Source organism: Eutrigla gurnardus, assembly GCF_963514095.1.
Source record: "Eutrigla gurnardus genome assembly, chromosome: 22".
Lineage (NCBI taxonomy): Eukaryota > Metazoa > Chordata > Actinopteri > Perciformes > Triglidae > Eutrigla > Eutrigla gurnardus.
The window spans coordinates 16,129,796-16,143,386 of record NC_139933.1 but is presented as its reverse complement, the minus strand read 5'-3'; the positions used below and the strand labels follow the sequence as shown (position 1 = coordinate 16,143,386).

Sequence of the window (13,591 nt, the reverse complement as noted above, 5' to 3'; positions counted from 1 at the left end):
ACCAGCGAGATCGTTTATTTACCACTCAGGGGGCTGGCTAATGGTGGCATTCTGATGGGCCCCATCGCTCATGTTCCCGACCGTAGGACGGATTGACAGCTACCCGAGCCTGAAGCGGGGAGAAGGTGAGTCGAGGTTGGGTGGATGCGCTGAAAGACAACGGCTGAGGCGAGTGACGCCATCATCGCCATCGTGTTCCTAAAAAAAACCCCACAAGCTTTAATATCTCCTTCAGGAAACAAATGCACTTTTTTGGGGGGAGGAGGGGGGAGATTCAGTCTGCATGTCCTCCTCTCTCTCTCTCTCTTTTCCTTTCTCATCTCGTTCACAACACACACACACACACACACACACACACACACACAATCCCAAATGCATACAAACTAGGGGGAGTGCTAATAAGCCTGACACATGAGGCATCTTTCCTCGGCCACCAGCTGACTGAGGCAGGCCTTGGGCGTGATGGAGCGCAGGAAGTCTCTCATTGCCCTGCCGCTGAACCCGCCGCCTGGGTGTTACAATCTCTCCCTCCCTCCTTGCTTCCCCCCATCTTCCCCCTCCTTTCCTCCCCTTCCTATCTCTCCTGTAGCACCCTTTCCGCTTGCATCCTCTTTGTTGTTTTCGTTAGTTCTTTGTGCGATATCTTTCTCCTCTACATGGACTCATCCGATACACTGCAGCTCTCTGCAGTTGTTCCATCACTGGTCACTCTAACAAAGAAACATGGACACCACCACCAGAGACAGCGCTATTAGGTTAGCGAGCTCTCCTCCCCGCTCACACACGTATCGCCTCACCTGAAGCTATGGGTGGAAAAAAACGCTTATTTTGGGGCAGTTATCAGGATTCTGGGCCAAAAGTAATCTTGTCGAAATCCATCCAGAAATATGGACAATAATTTCGCACAACCAGCGATCGAATGGCTACTTAGTGTCCATTTTTTTCCAAGTGGGCTTTTAATTAAATCAGTGAATTGGCTTCAAATTGGAAACATGACAGAGCATGAGAACGTTTGAAAATATCTCAGGGACGATGAGATTTAATAAAAAGAAAACCTACTCGCTCCTTTCTAATGCACGCCTGGGATTACAGATAGCTCCTTAACTTAATAGCAATTTAAAGTGGATTTGTGTATGCCACTGAGTGTCTGTAATGATGGCTGTTTACGCCGCCCCTCATTTATAATAATTAAGCAGAATGGATTGGGGGTGGGTTGCTCGGACGCCGTTCTGGGCTATTGGCTTGGGCTGAATAATGACCTACTGTAGTTGACCGGGGGATGACCGCTGCCTCCTGCATGACCTCAAACCCCAGACTCACCCCCTGCTACTTCGGGTGGTAAATAGGATGTCTTGCCTGTCTATAGCGTCTTGGTTTCTATGGCCACAATAGCAGCCAGGGGTCTTTAAATGGGTGTGTGACAGAGAAAAGGAGAAAGGAGAGGGGGGACAGGGTTCACACAAAAGAATAAAGGGATCCACCCTCTTTGTCTCTCTTGCTTGACTTTTCCCATCTGATTGTTTGCTCACTTTTCCTTTTTCTTCGGCTGTATTCAGTCGGTGTGACCTGAAGGCAGCGGCCCAAACCGTCTTGTTAAACACAGAAGCAGCCTGTTATGACCCTAAAGAAAGACGGTCACAGGACAGAAAAAGAGTGGCCATTTAAGCACAACTTAAGGTTTAGAATCTCTTATTTACATTTTTGACATCATAACTTGTGTTTCTAAGAGGCTAGAAATCACCACAAGCAAACCTATAAGGCTGTAAATCAGCTTCTGGTGTTTGTAGAAGTCGCCATAGAAATTAAACCATCCTGTTGCAAGACTTTGATAGAAACCGCCACAAGGTGTCAGTGGTGTCCACGTTCTCATTGTCTCTGACAGCAGCTGCAGCTGAACACTTGCCAAATGTGACATGAAGCTCTGCTTTGGGAGACGAACCGGATTGGCTGTCCCCGTCTCGCACTCTCTGCATTTTGGTTGGACAGCGGTTGAGTGGGGAGGGGGGGGAGAGGTGAGCAGGGCGATGGGGAGAAAGAGGAAGAGGTGGCAGCGGCGCTTGCCAGAGTTTTAAGGACCCTGGACGGGCTCGTGCCATAAATCTCTCCCCACTCCATCCCGCCGTTCTCCGTGAGTGCCTGTGGGAATACAGGAATGTGACAGCTGACCTGTAGAGCCCGTGTCTTTTGATTCTGGACACATAAATTAGGAGGCAAGAATGCAAGACAGCCTTATGGTCCAGCGTGGCACATGGCCTACAAAGTACACAGGCATTACATGTGTCAGGGAGAAGTGAGACACCGGCTTTAATCGCCGTGATAAATAAATCCCACGTTCACGCTGTAAATCTCACACCAAATAACGTGTTGCAAGTTGTGACGCAGGGAAAATGTGCGTGAAACATTTCAACATTTTAAATGAAATGCAAGTGTGATATTGCAGAAAACCTGAGCCCGCCAGTATTTGTCATCACACGCTAAAATGTCAGCGTAGAGCTATAATGCGCATTAGAAAAATGCAAGCTCTCAGAAATGGAACGCCAGAGCAAAACTCACAAGATGGATGGAACGGTGCGTTTCTACCTCATGTATCAGCGCTCCGAGAGTCGCCATCGAGCGCCGCAGAGAGCAAGTTAGGCATCGCTGGAACCAGCGGCAGAGGCACACTTCGAGATTAATTCTCTTGAACTAATGGGATTCATATGAGTTGTGAGGTTACTAATTTATTTACTTTGTCAGGGATACACGGATACATGCACGTACACACACACACACACGCACACACACACACACACACACACACACACACACACAAACTAGGAGGGGAAAAAAAACACAAATACAGTAAAAATGCCCCCACTTTACAGTAAGTGAGGGATCAATAATGATGGATGAGGGCCTTTTATACAATCGGCATGTTCTCCTCAGTTCACAGCCATATGACACCACGCCTGTGGCTATCCCATTCTGCACTTCAGCAGTCAATCACATCCCAGCTTTAAAAATAACAGTTTGTTAGCACCATTGATTTAGCACTTAGAGCGTGTCCTTATTACCTTGTAATTATGGTCAGTGTTGACATAACAGCACAGACAACCAGGCCTCCCACCCTCTAAGAGAATTTATGGGCCCTGATTTTATTACGGCCATTTCATGTGTCTGGGTCCCCAGTTAAGCGACGGACTTGAGTTCTAGCCAAGGGCCCGTATTTCACTCATCGAGGTCAGGGTTCTCAGGAATCCCCCCCGTAAAAAAAGTCGACGCCGGCAGGGCCACGCATGTACACACAGAAGACACGGGGAAGCCCTCCCCAAGGGCTCATTAAAAACAAATAGCCGATTACAGGCTATAATCCAAATAATGCTATTCATGGGGGGGAATGTGCTGCTCTTAGGACGTAAAACGGGACACGGTTAGTGTCGTGTCGTCGCACAAAAACCAAGCAGTCGGAAGCCGTCCGGAGATCACCTCTAAATAATTTACAACCAGACCCTCGCTTTAAATCCATTAGAGGATAGTTAGAATACTCGCTCGTAGTCTGTCACTATGTTATGACTTCAGCGTTACAGCTTGACAAAACAAGAGTAATCTGTGTCATTAAGATTGTGAGATACTACAACCGAGTCTTGCTTCCAACCTGGACTAAGTTGGCTTTTAAGGTTTTTGGTGAGGCAGTAATCCGATCCATACAGTGAAAAGTAATATGCCGGGCCGTGCCAAGGCTGTTTGAGGCGGATCTGCAGCTCGGAGCCAGGTCCCCTTTGTTTCCCCAAGTACACTGCCTTTGTCATCCTCGCGTGAAAAATGAACGTGGCTGTTTTGACATTTTCCCCCTATCAACCAGCACGCACAGACAGAGAAGGCTGGCATCTCATTAATCTGACACCGCCAGGAGAACCTCAATTAAAAGTCCATCTCCTGGGAAGCACATATTTCACCTGTGCCATATCTGCTCTTATAAACAAAAGGCGGTAATTTTCCGTCAACAGAAACTGATACGGCATGTTTATCTATCCAAACCTAAAAAGCCAGACTTCTTTAATGTGCTATAAATGTTAGAACATTATCGTTCCTGCACTTAAACTAGAAAATATCACAAATAATTAAAATCCAGTGGCTGCAGCTGCTGATTAAAGATGCAGGAAATCATGAGGTTGAATATGTAATTTCTAAATCTCTACTGCATAATTACAGAGAAAAAAAAGCAGAATATACTGTAAATTCTTGCTCCCTTCCCTCTTCAAATGATTTAGCCTAAACACAGAACATGATGAGTCAATTTCAAACCGACCAATAGAAACAGTCTGGGGAACAGGTCCCTGCACGCGGCAGAGTAGAAGTGCCCCAAATTACAAGCCATTGATTTCCAGTAGGGTGGCTTTTCACTGGTATATACTCTGCATGTAACTACAAGATGGCCATAAAACACGAGGAAATGGATGGAGGGAAAAAGAGCTGAGATGCAGGATGGCTTCACCTGCAGTTTATGTCAAACAGAAAGGAAGGGCTTCGCATGGCTACCGACTCAATTAACCCCTGTGATAGAGGCTCCAATAATGAACAACAGCGCCATTACGCAGCACCCGAATGGCACTTCACCCTAGTGGCCTGGGAATGCTGTTGATGCTTCACTGCTGCATTAAGGCACAAGTGCTCACTAACAGAGGAATTTAGACGTTGGGGATATCAGCGTGCTCGGAGAGTAAACGAGGGCAAAATGATTACTGGCACTGATGTTGTTTAACCCTGAAATGATTACATATTCTACACATCTGCATCACATTTTACTAATTCTAAACAACTGCAATCGCTCCTGTAATTACGTCTCCGAGTCAAGGGTGCAATCAGGAACGGCTCCCGTTGGAGGTGAGCGGCAGAGCAGTGGGCTCCCACTTCGACTGACTGGGAGAAAGTGTGTCCAGAAACCACAGGATTCTGGGAGAAGTTTAGAATCACTTCTTGGATTATTTCATACTGGTGGGAATGCTGACCTTGCTAACGACGTAGATGAGATCTCCTCTCTGGAAGGGCAACTCATCCGGCTCGTCGGCCTCGCAATCCCATAAACCCTGGTAGTAGTTGGCGTAATCTGATGAGGAAGCTGAGAGGAAATGCAGAGCACACGTTTAAAACAAAATAGCAAGATAATGTTCTTTTCCCCCACTGTGAACTATTAAGCTTTCCTCGTTATTAGTAGTAGACCATAATGAGGTTCTGACCTGGTTTGTTGTTCTTTTCACCGCTCTCATCTGTCGGATCTGGAAAATCCTCCTCTAAATAAACAAAGCAGAGCAAACACTACATGATGACATTTGTAACAGAACATTTTAATTAGATATCAGGACCCAAGAATTGCAATGTCATTATCTAACGGGGGAGGGAAAAAAAAAAAAGAATGACAAGAAATACGAGCTGCTGCTCAAGTAAGACTGTTTTGCGGAGGGTTTCTCTTTGTCTCACACATCAAGGACAAATGTGCAGTAAAAAAAAAAAAAAAAAGAGCAGAGCATTGTGATCAACAAAACAAACAACAGAATAAATAAAATAGATCCACATAACACAAGGTGCACATTTGTCTTTAAGCAGACTGAACTCCTAAATGAGGATCAATTTGGTCGCATTCATCAGGAGAGCCAGGCAGGAAAAGTTAGAAGAAAAAAGATTATGTCTGGAAGGCGCACACACACAGTGGGGAGGCGGACGTGTCATCGACTCGTGGGGCGTGGCACCCGGTGGTCTGAGAGGTGACACGGTGATACGCCTGCCCTCTGTCTCCCACATCCATCCTCAACAGCAGCGGGCTGACAGCCACGCCGCAGCCCGGCAACACTATCCACCTTCCAGCACAACCTGCGCCTCTGCTTCCAGGAAGACCAGGAAGGACGACGCACACACACACACACACACACACACACACACACACACACACACACACACATCCACATCCACATGCATATTTGTGATTTTGTGTACAGTTTGAATGCGGGATGTTTATCATGTGTGTAGTTTGTGCTCTTTTTCGCCTGCTTTTCTTTCTCAAAAGAAGTTTTTTTGCACCGTTCATGAATAAAACAAAAATGTTAAATTCAAAATATTATCATTTTAAATCCAAGCGTGATGGCTTACCTAATGAAAAATGTTAATGTCGTGCGTCGTTACCACACCAAATAGAGAGGGAGAAAAAAAAAAGTGATTTTCATTCTGTTTGCAAAAAGGGTCCAAACATTTGTTCAACACTCTTCAACTGCTGTACAGAAGAGCATCCTTCAGTCGATGGGCTGCCGCTTTGGGCCAACGGTTTCTATATCAGAGTGATTTAATTTTCCAGTCAATAAAATCAGTCATCAGCACTAGAGCCAATACCTCCATCGCTCTGCATTCTGCCTGTAACTGAGCCATGTTCGGAGCGGGGGCTCATCACAGGGAAAATGATGCTTCACTCCTATTGGATGTTTCATCGCTAGTTTGGCTACAGCCCATGCTATCAGAGAAGAATAGATTTTCTTGCAAATGCTTAACACTTTCCAAATATTTAATGTTAAAAAGGGAAACTTTTGCAGATTGTTCAACCGTAGTTGTACAGCCGCTATATGCAATATGTTTAAATGGACGATATTTGGTTTCCGTCCACTCCGTGTTCTCGGAGCTACCTGCTCATTTGTCTGTCGGATGCAGCAAAAATATGAAATCTTCATGTGAGCAATGAATGAAGTAAAGTATCAAATTAACTAAATTATTTCAAAAGTTTATGCAAAGATGGCTATCCAGCAGTATTTTTATTTGTTGAAGTGTATCTTTTGCAATCGTGACCAATGAAAATAACAATCAAATCTAGTAATTCAACAGTATGTTATCGTTGTGTAGAAGCTGTAAGCAGGCAGAGAGAGGTGCGGGATGATTGATAAGTGAAGGGGTGAGAAAGTGAACGAAAGAGCCCGTCATTTGATATGCCATCTGTGGTCAGAGTCTGTACCTCTTCCCAGATGGCTTTGAACGCCGGCGTGACAGTCTGAAGACTGATTTCCCTCTCACCAGTGATTTTGGCAAAGGAAATGTACTCACGGAGTGAAACAGAATCTTGATGTATCTTATTTAATAGAAAGAGTGATGGACGACGGCCCCGAGAAGATCAGATCACCCCTTTTGTCCTTCTCGGGATCTTGTAGCCACCCTGACACATGGGGCTGTCTCACCCCCCCTCCCTCAGTAGGGACTCACACTCACTGTCTCGCAACATTCTCCATCAAACTCTAATTTCTATTAAAGATGTGACATTAAGAGCTCCAGAACTATTTTAAGCCCTGAGAGATGCAGTTTTTAACTTCCTTTCAACTAAATTGCTGTTGCTAGGCAATTTTAGCCAAAACTCTGCTTAGCGGATTGAATTGTAGGCTATTTGTTGCCTGGCAACATTAGCTAATTGGACGTTCTATGACGGAGGATTCGGGAACAATCGGCTCTCGCTGATTTCAACAACATAACCGTTTCTCAACAGATGGCTCTCAGTGAGGTAAGGAGAGGGACCAGAGGAGGCTCATTTCTAGTCCATGTACGCAGAGTCTTCACTTGCCGCCCTGCGTGTCTCTGCAGCAAACACCTCAGTCCTGACAGGCTTATTAGTGTTTTGCTTGATTTAAAATGAGTGATCAGTCTGACTGCTGTGGTGGTAGCAAGGTACCTGGCAACACACATTTCACAGCCAGGAGAGATCATCACAAATATTTCTTGTTGCAAAAGAAAATCCCTCAGGGCTGGAGTGTGTGTGTGTGTGTGTGAGTCAGAGCGACTATGTCTATTTGTCTGACTGAGTATCATGAGAGTTTGTGCATGTGTGTGTGTGCGTGTGTGTGTGTGTGTGTGGTAACCACATCCTCATACCTGGCAGCACCTCATAGATATCCTCGTCCTCCTCGTCTCCCTCCCCTGCCTCACCCCCTCCTCCCAGTTTGCCACTCTGAGAGGCCTGGGCAGCACCGCGCCGAGGCAGGGTCAACCCCTCAATGTCATCATAGGGCTCCTCTTCCTCCTCCTCGTACTCCTCCTCGTCATCGTCGCAAGGGATGGAGGTGGAGCGGAGATCTACGAGAGAGAGAAGGGAGACAACGTGACGGGCGGCGGTAGCATCAAGATGGAGCACAGCGTGGACCAAAAGACACACACATCCATTAAAGGGTAAAGCTAGAGAAATGTTCAAAGAGTCCCGACTGGACAACAGGCTCGGACACGTGACGTACGGCGTGAGAGACGAGCAAGAGGCTCGAATTCTGCCTGCAATTCTAGATTATTTCTATTGACTAACAGCTCAAACCTAAACAAATAGTGAATGTACATTTATATAGAACACACAAAAGCAAGCGAAAGCTAAAGAATGTCAGAAACAGCAAATGTTTCGTATTTTTGCTTGATAAATAAGTTAATAACAAAAGTGGCGTAGTGAAGTAGCGTGGGATCATGGGAGTTGTTGTCTTCTCCCATCATTGCATTCAGGATTCCTTCCAATGTTCAACCTTCAGGATGTTTTTACTGTGAGAATAATTCATGTCCTCCTCTCCAAACTTGTCAGATCCAGAAGTTCAATGACTAAAATCCTTCATCCGGTTTAAATATGTAGTTTAAAAACTACCAAGATCTAACAAGTTTATTGTGAAAATGTGGCTTAATCCCGGATGAAAAGTCAATTTATGACCGCTTCAGGCCGACAACCACAACGCTGACAGATGCGCAGAGGGGATGTGACATCATTGAGAGGCGACCAAATGAAACGCACCATTACCTTGATTAAAATTGCAGATTTCTCTGGGATTGAAAATTGATGGAAACATTTGGGATAATGCAAGTACACAAATCAACAAAATTAATAACGTAGGTCTAATCGTTTTAGTCATTTTAAAGCGTAAAAGTTACATATTATACTTTTAAATCCGCTGCTCTCCTCTATATCATCTGTTTATCTTTAAAATCTCAATTTTGGGTCGTCTTTTGTCCAAGTGATACCATACGAACACATCTTTCGTTGCACATTACACCCGCCTGTCTCCTCTCTCTACTGTCAATATCAAATAAAAGGCCAAATGCAATATTTCCACAAACATACAGAAAGTGCATGGTGAAAAGATGAGTCGGGCTTGTTTTCTGGCTAATTCAGGAGGTGAAGAGGGTAAATAATAATCATCCACATGTTCTGCATCAGGACTGCATTTTGTAGTAGAGCTGGTCGGGAGGGGAAGTAAGACAAACTGCAGAGTGTCTCTTACTTCCCGCAAATCAGTGGCCCGGCCCGAGCCCATTTTAGAGTAGACCAGGCACGACCGCTCGCTCAGATGGAGGAGCCGTCTCATTGCAGGCGACTGGCCACTGCAACACGGGGTATCAGGTCCTCGGCCGTACACCGGCGGCCAAGCAGAAATCAATGTCACTGGAGGATAACCAGAACATCTACCAATCAATTTCCTGTAAGTTGGAATTCGGTAGGAGGGTTAGGGGAGGCGAGGTTGGGGGGGAGGGGGGTGCACATGACATGGTGGGTGACATGTGGAATGAGGAGATTTAGGACTCCGCTGTGCAGTTAGTGAAGAATGGGGTGGTTTTCATCCGAGTCTGGGATGATAAAAGGCTGCCTTTCATTTCTGACCTTTCTGCCCCTCGAAAACACACGAGCAAACTTTAGTTGAAAATGGAGAAAAACAAGACGGTTTTTGAAGGTTTGCACTGCTTTAAATGTTATTTTCCAATTAACCTATTGTGGCTTTTTTTTCCAACTCAAGTCAATTTAATTTATATAACCCAGCGTCGATTTGTCTAAGAAGGCTTTACAATCTAAACAACATGCGATATCCTCGACCCTCAAACCCTGGATTCAAATAAGGACAAAAGAAGAAACACGAAACTTTAGGAGAAGCAACGAAGCGGCGGACGCTCAGAAAAAATTCACATGCAATAAGTGCCGGAAGAAATGACACAGAGACGCTGGCTTACCTCTGAGTACAAAATTGATTTGGTCCACCCATTCTCTGGCCTCTTGAGCACTGCTGGCAGCGAACTAATGGGAAACAGTGGCAATAATCTTGCAATTATCATTACATCTAAAAGGTGCATTTATATGGATATAAAAGTTTAATCTTCACTTCAACACACCAACTCTCCTCCTAGCTGACTAAAAGGGGAGAAAGGGAGCAAATAGAGATGTCCCCTCTTGAAATAGCTATAAAATGATCCGATCTAAAATATTCAATTAACACATACATTCTGGGATAGCCGTGTTATAATTAGACAGCATCACTAATGTTCCACGTAGACGTGTGGATAAAATGTTTTCCCAAATGGATTTAGATTTAGTTTTGAAGCCATATACATACAAGTTTGATAACCAATATTTATTGAAACATAATCACATGTACGGCCCCAATATACCATTATTACAATTATCATTTAATTTGGTATTATTATTTTTTGTAATTAATTAATTAATTGTTCATTCATTTTTTTCTCAGAAAGTATACACATTTTTCCTTGTAAATGTACTGCTTTAATCTCAGAGAATATCCTAGTTTTATTCTAGTACATTCTGTTGTTTTTCCAGTTTTTCCTCCCCCGGCTCTGCAATTTATTTATATTTTACCTACCATGACCCTCACATAATAATACGTTTATATCAAGTGCTATTCAATTCATTTTTTAGAGAATTGTAATCAACAACTACTGAGTCGGACATTTTAAAGTAGAAAAATCAACTCAGTGCTCTTTAGTGGACTATTTAATGGAAACACCCTTTTTAAAAAATCCTACAAATATTTAGCATTTATGTACTACAATGCCTTGTTAATTAACATATACTCACATACTTAAATATTTGTTATGAGCTCAAATCAGGTGATGTATTAGTGGGCTGTAATTAAACATTTCTGCTCAAGAAAAAGGGCTTATTTTTATGCAAAGCCACTATCACAACCTTTGCAAAAATCATATTTATCAAACTATATTCCAATGCCCTGGACACAGAGATTTAGTTAGTAATGTGTTCAGGCTTGTTGTAGTAATACAGACCTGGAAAGAACGCCGACCAGGGCAAAAAAGCTCAAAACAGGAAGCTTTTTTGGAGTCTTTTCTCAGGTTGGTCACCAGCTGCACGCTGTAGTCGATGATATAAAAGGAACCCTTCTGCTGCTTATCTGTGGGGAAGAGTACGTGTGGGAGGAGGTTATCCGATCCAATTCACGAGCCTGTAATGATTCTGTATGTTGGCATTTAAAAACAAACCTTTTTCACTCCCGAAGTAGTAGAATATTGAATTGTTCAGAACACACCATCTCTTTTGCCACTCGGAGCCGAAGAAGCTGTGATCTGGAGAGAGAAAGTCGCTCATGTGAACCTTTGTTCAGATACATTTTGTAATGGCTTCTTTTATTGTGCTCAGCTGTTTTCGGGAAGGCGTTCAAATTGTCCTTATTAAGTCAACGCCACCCATCTAAGTCCGAGTAACTGAAACAAACAGTGGACATTACTTGATAACAGTATTTGGCCAGTATGGAGACGCTGCTATACCTCTTCGCTTCTTCTCCAAGTAGCCTTGCTTTAAGATGTTGCCGAGGTCCTGCGGCGCTACGGGGGGGATGTCAAAGTCTGTGAACAGAAGCAGTTTATTTGTCAATGAAAAGTTAAGGAACCGTTTATAGAAAAAAGGAGACCACGGTCATATTTCAGGTGTCAAAACTCAAAGATTCAATTCATAAAGATATAAAATAATCGAGAACCAGAAAAAGTTTTCCATTTTTCTTGATTAATGAGTTAAAAGAACAACAATTTGTCAATCAAGTAATCAATTCCCCAACTGATTGTTTCAGCACTAACTCCTAATAAGCTGCACTTACAAAATTCCTCATTACCAGGCGCACACACAAACACACACACGGTGAATATAAAAGTCTCCGACTCCCGTGGATCGGATACATTCCCGCTAGGCCTTTAGCAAGCTGGGATCAATACATTTACAGTGCTGCTGAGCACTGCAGTCCATTCATCTGCTCACGTTGCACTTTTAATGGGAGCAACCTTCCTGTGGAAATCCTCTCTTCAATTTACAAAGTTGAAATTTGAAAAACATGATAGGACAATGGCACCACTTAAGGGGGCTTTAGTTAATTAGTGCTGCTGTTAGGCAAGCTTCGCACAATGCAGTTCACGTACTATTTAGCCTGCTGTGCTGTTGCTGCTGGAGACGAGAAGTTTAAAAGAGAAACTTCTAACTTAATTAATATTTTTGTACCACACATAATTCACATTGGATGTTAATACAGGAGATTTCCCCAACAATACATATATTATGATTAGTACATAATCGAGGCATAGCAGGGCTATGACTATGCGCTGACACTCCCCCCAACAGATACACGGACCGGAGAGTCTCTTCTAGTAAAGCTGCCACACAGATCCACACACAGTGACTCATAAAGGGACAGAAATGTGCTCTGGAATGAATTTGGGGTGTAGTAGGAACCCTTTAAGATCACTTTGTTGGGCATTTTCACCTTCATGGGACCGGAGACGTTGTACAGCAGTTATACGGTATTCAAGCAGGGTTCCTAGAGAGAGAGACCGGCTGTTTCGTGTTTAACTTAGTTTCAAAAGGTCTGTCACGAAATCTGCTTCTTTGACCTATTTTCTAGCCTTTAGCCATTAGAGGGGATTTTGTAAAAACTGACCCTCGGTCAGGCCTCAAGGGCCACCTTCCGCCCCGTGTTTCAACAGGGGCACCTGGCTTTTCCATTTGTCAAAAACAAAACCTCGGCTTCCTCTGAATTCATTAGTCAACAGGCATTAGCAGAAAAAAAGCAAAGGGAGAGCAGGAACCGCCTTTTTAAGTCTGAAACACAGGAACAATTTAAAGACCATTTACACTAGTCGGCGTGACACCCCATTCAGACCGCCGATGACAAGAGGAATGCCTGGAGTCCATCCCTCTCAGAAAGGACCTGTTTAACTGCTGGGGAAAAACCAAACATGTCATGCCACATCTGGGTCCTCTGGTTTAAACAAGAGCATTCCCCAACATTAGACAAACTGCAACCTCTTTCTCATTCATAAAACTCATGAAAAAATATGTGATAACATATAGCATTCCCAGTGAGATATGTCTGAATTACTAGACAGCAAAAATAAAGCTGATATTGGCGTTCTTTTATTTTTTTGGGGTGGCAAACATTCCAGAGATTGAAGTTCACAACTATCCAGCCTGTGATCCCATAACCCCCGCACCGCTTCAGCTCGTGGGCCTGACGGATGAGCGGGTCGTTCCAGAGCAGAGCCCCAGACACCTCACGGCACTAACACGCTCACATATCATCGGCCTGCCTTTGTGGATGGACTGACTGGTGACACTATAAATACAGAGGTGCTAAGGACTGTTTTGTCAAAGAGAACCTGATTCAGTACATCATAACAAACAGCGGTCATTACACTCCCCCCACCTCATCTGTCCGCCGGCAGTCCGTCCATTTTTTCTCCCCGGGCCCGCTTCCCTGTTGCTGCCCACTTCTAATCCCCTCATCCTTTCGACTTTTCCTCGCTCTTCATTTATCTCAAAAGGTCGGGCCGGGCT

General features: G+C 44.1%; 1 protein-coding gene across 1 annotated transcript in view; it reads right to left on the bottom strand.

Annotated features, from left to right (window-relative positions):
- skap1 (src kinase associated phosphoprotein 1) overlaps positions 1-13,591 on the bottom strand; it is a 30,754-nt gene that overhangs the window by 4,095 nt on the left and 13,068 nt on the right. The window contains exons 5-11 of the mRNA XM_084002089.1: positions 11,539-11,616; positions 11,254-11,337; positions 11,041-11,165; positions 9,973-10,036; positions 7,876-8,076; positions 5,217-5,270; positions 4,989-5,098 (exon numbers count right to left, since the gene is read on the bottom strand). Of these exons, the coding sequence (XP_083858215.1) occupies positions 4,989-5,098; positions 5,217-5,270; positions 7,876-8,076; positions 9,973-10,036; positions 11,041-11,165; positions 11,254-11,337; positions 11,539-11,616 (716 nt within the window). The remainder of the gene's footprint in view (positions 1-4,988; positions 5,099-5,216; positions 5,271-7,875; positions 8,077-9,972; positions 10,037-11,040; positions 11,166-11,253; positions 11,338-11,538; positions 11,617-13,591) is intronic.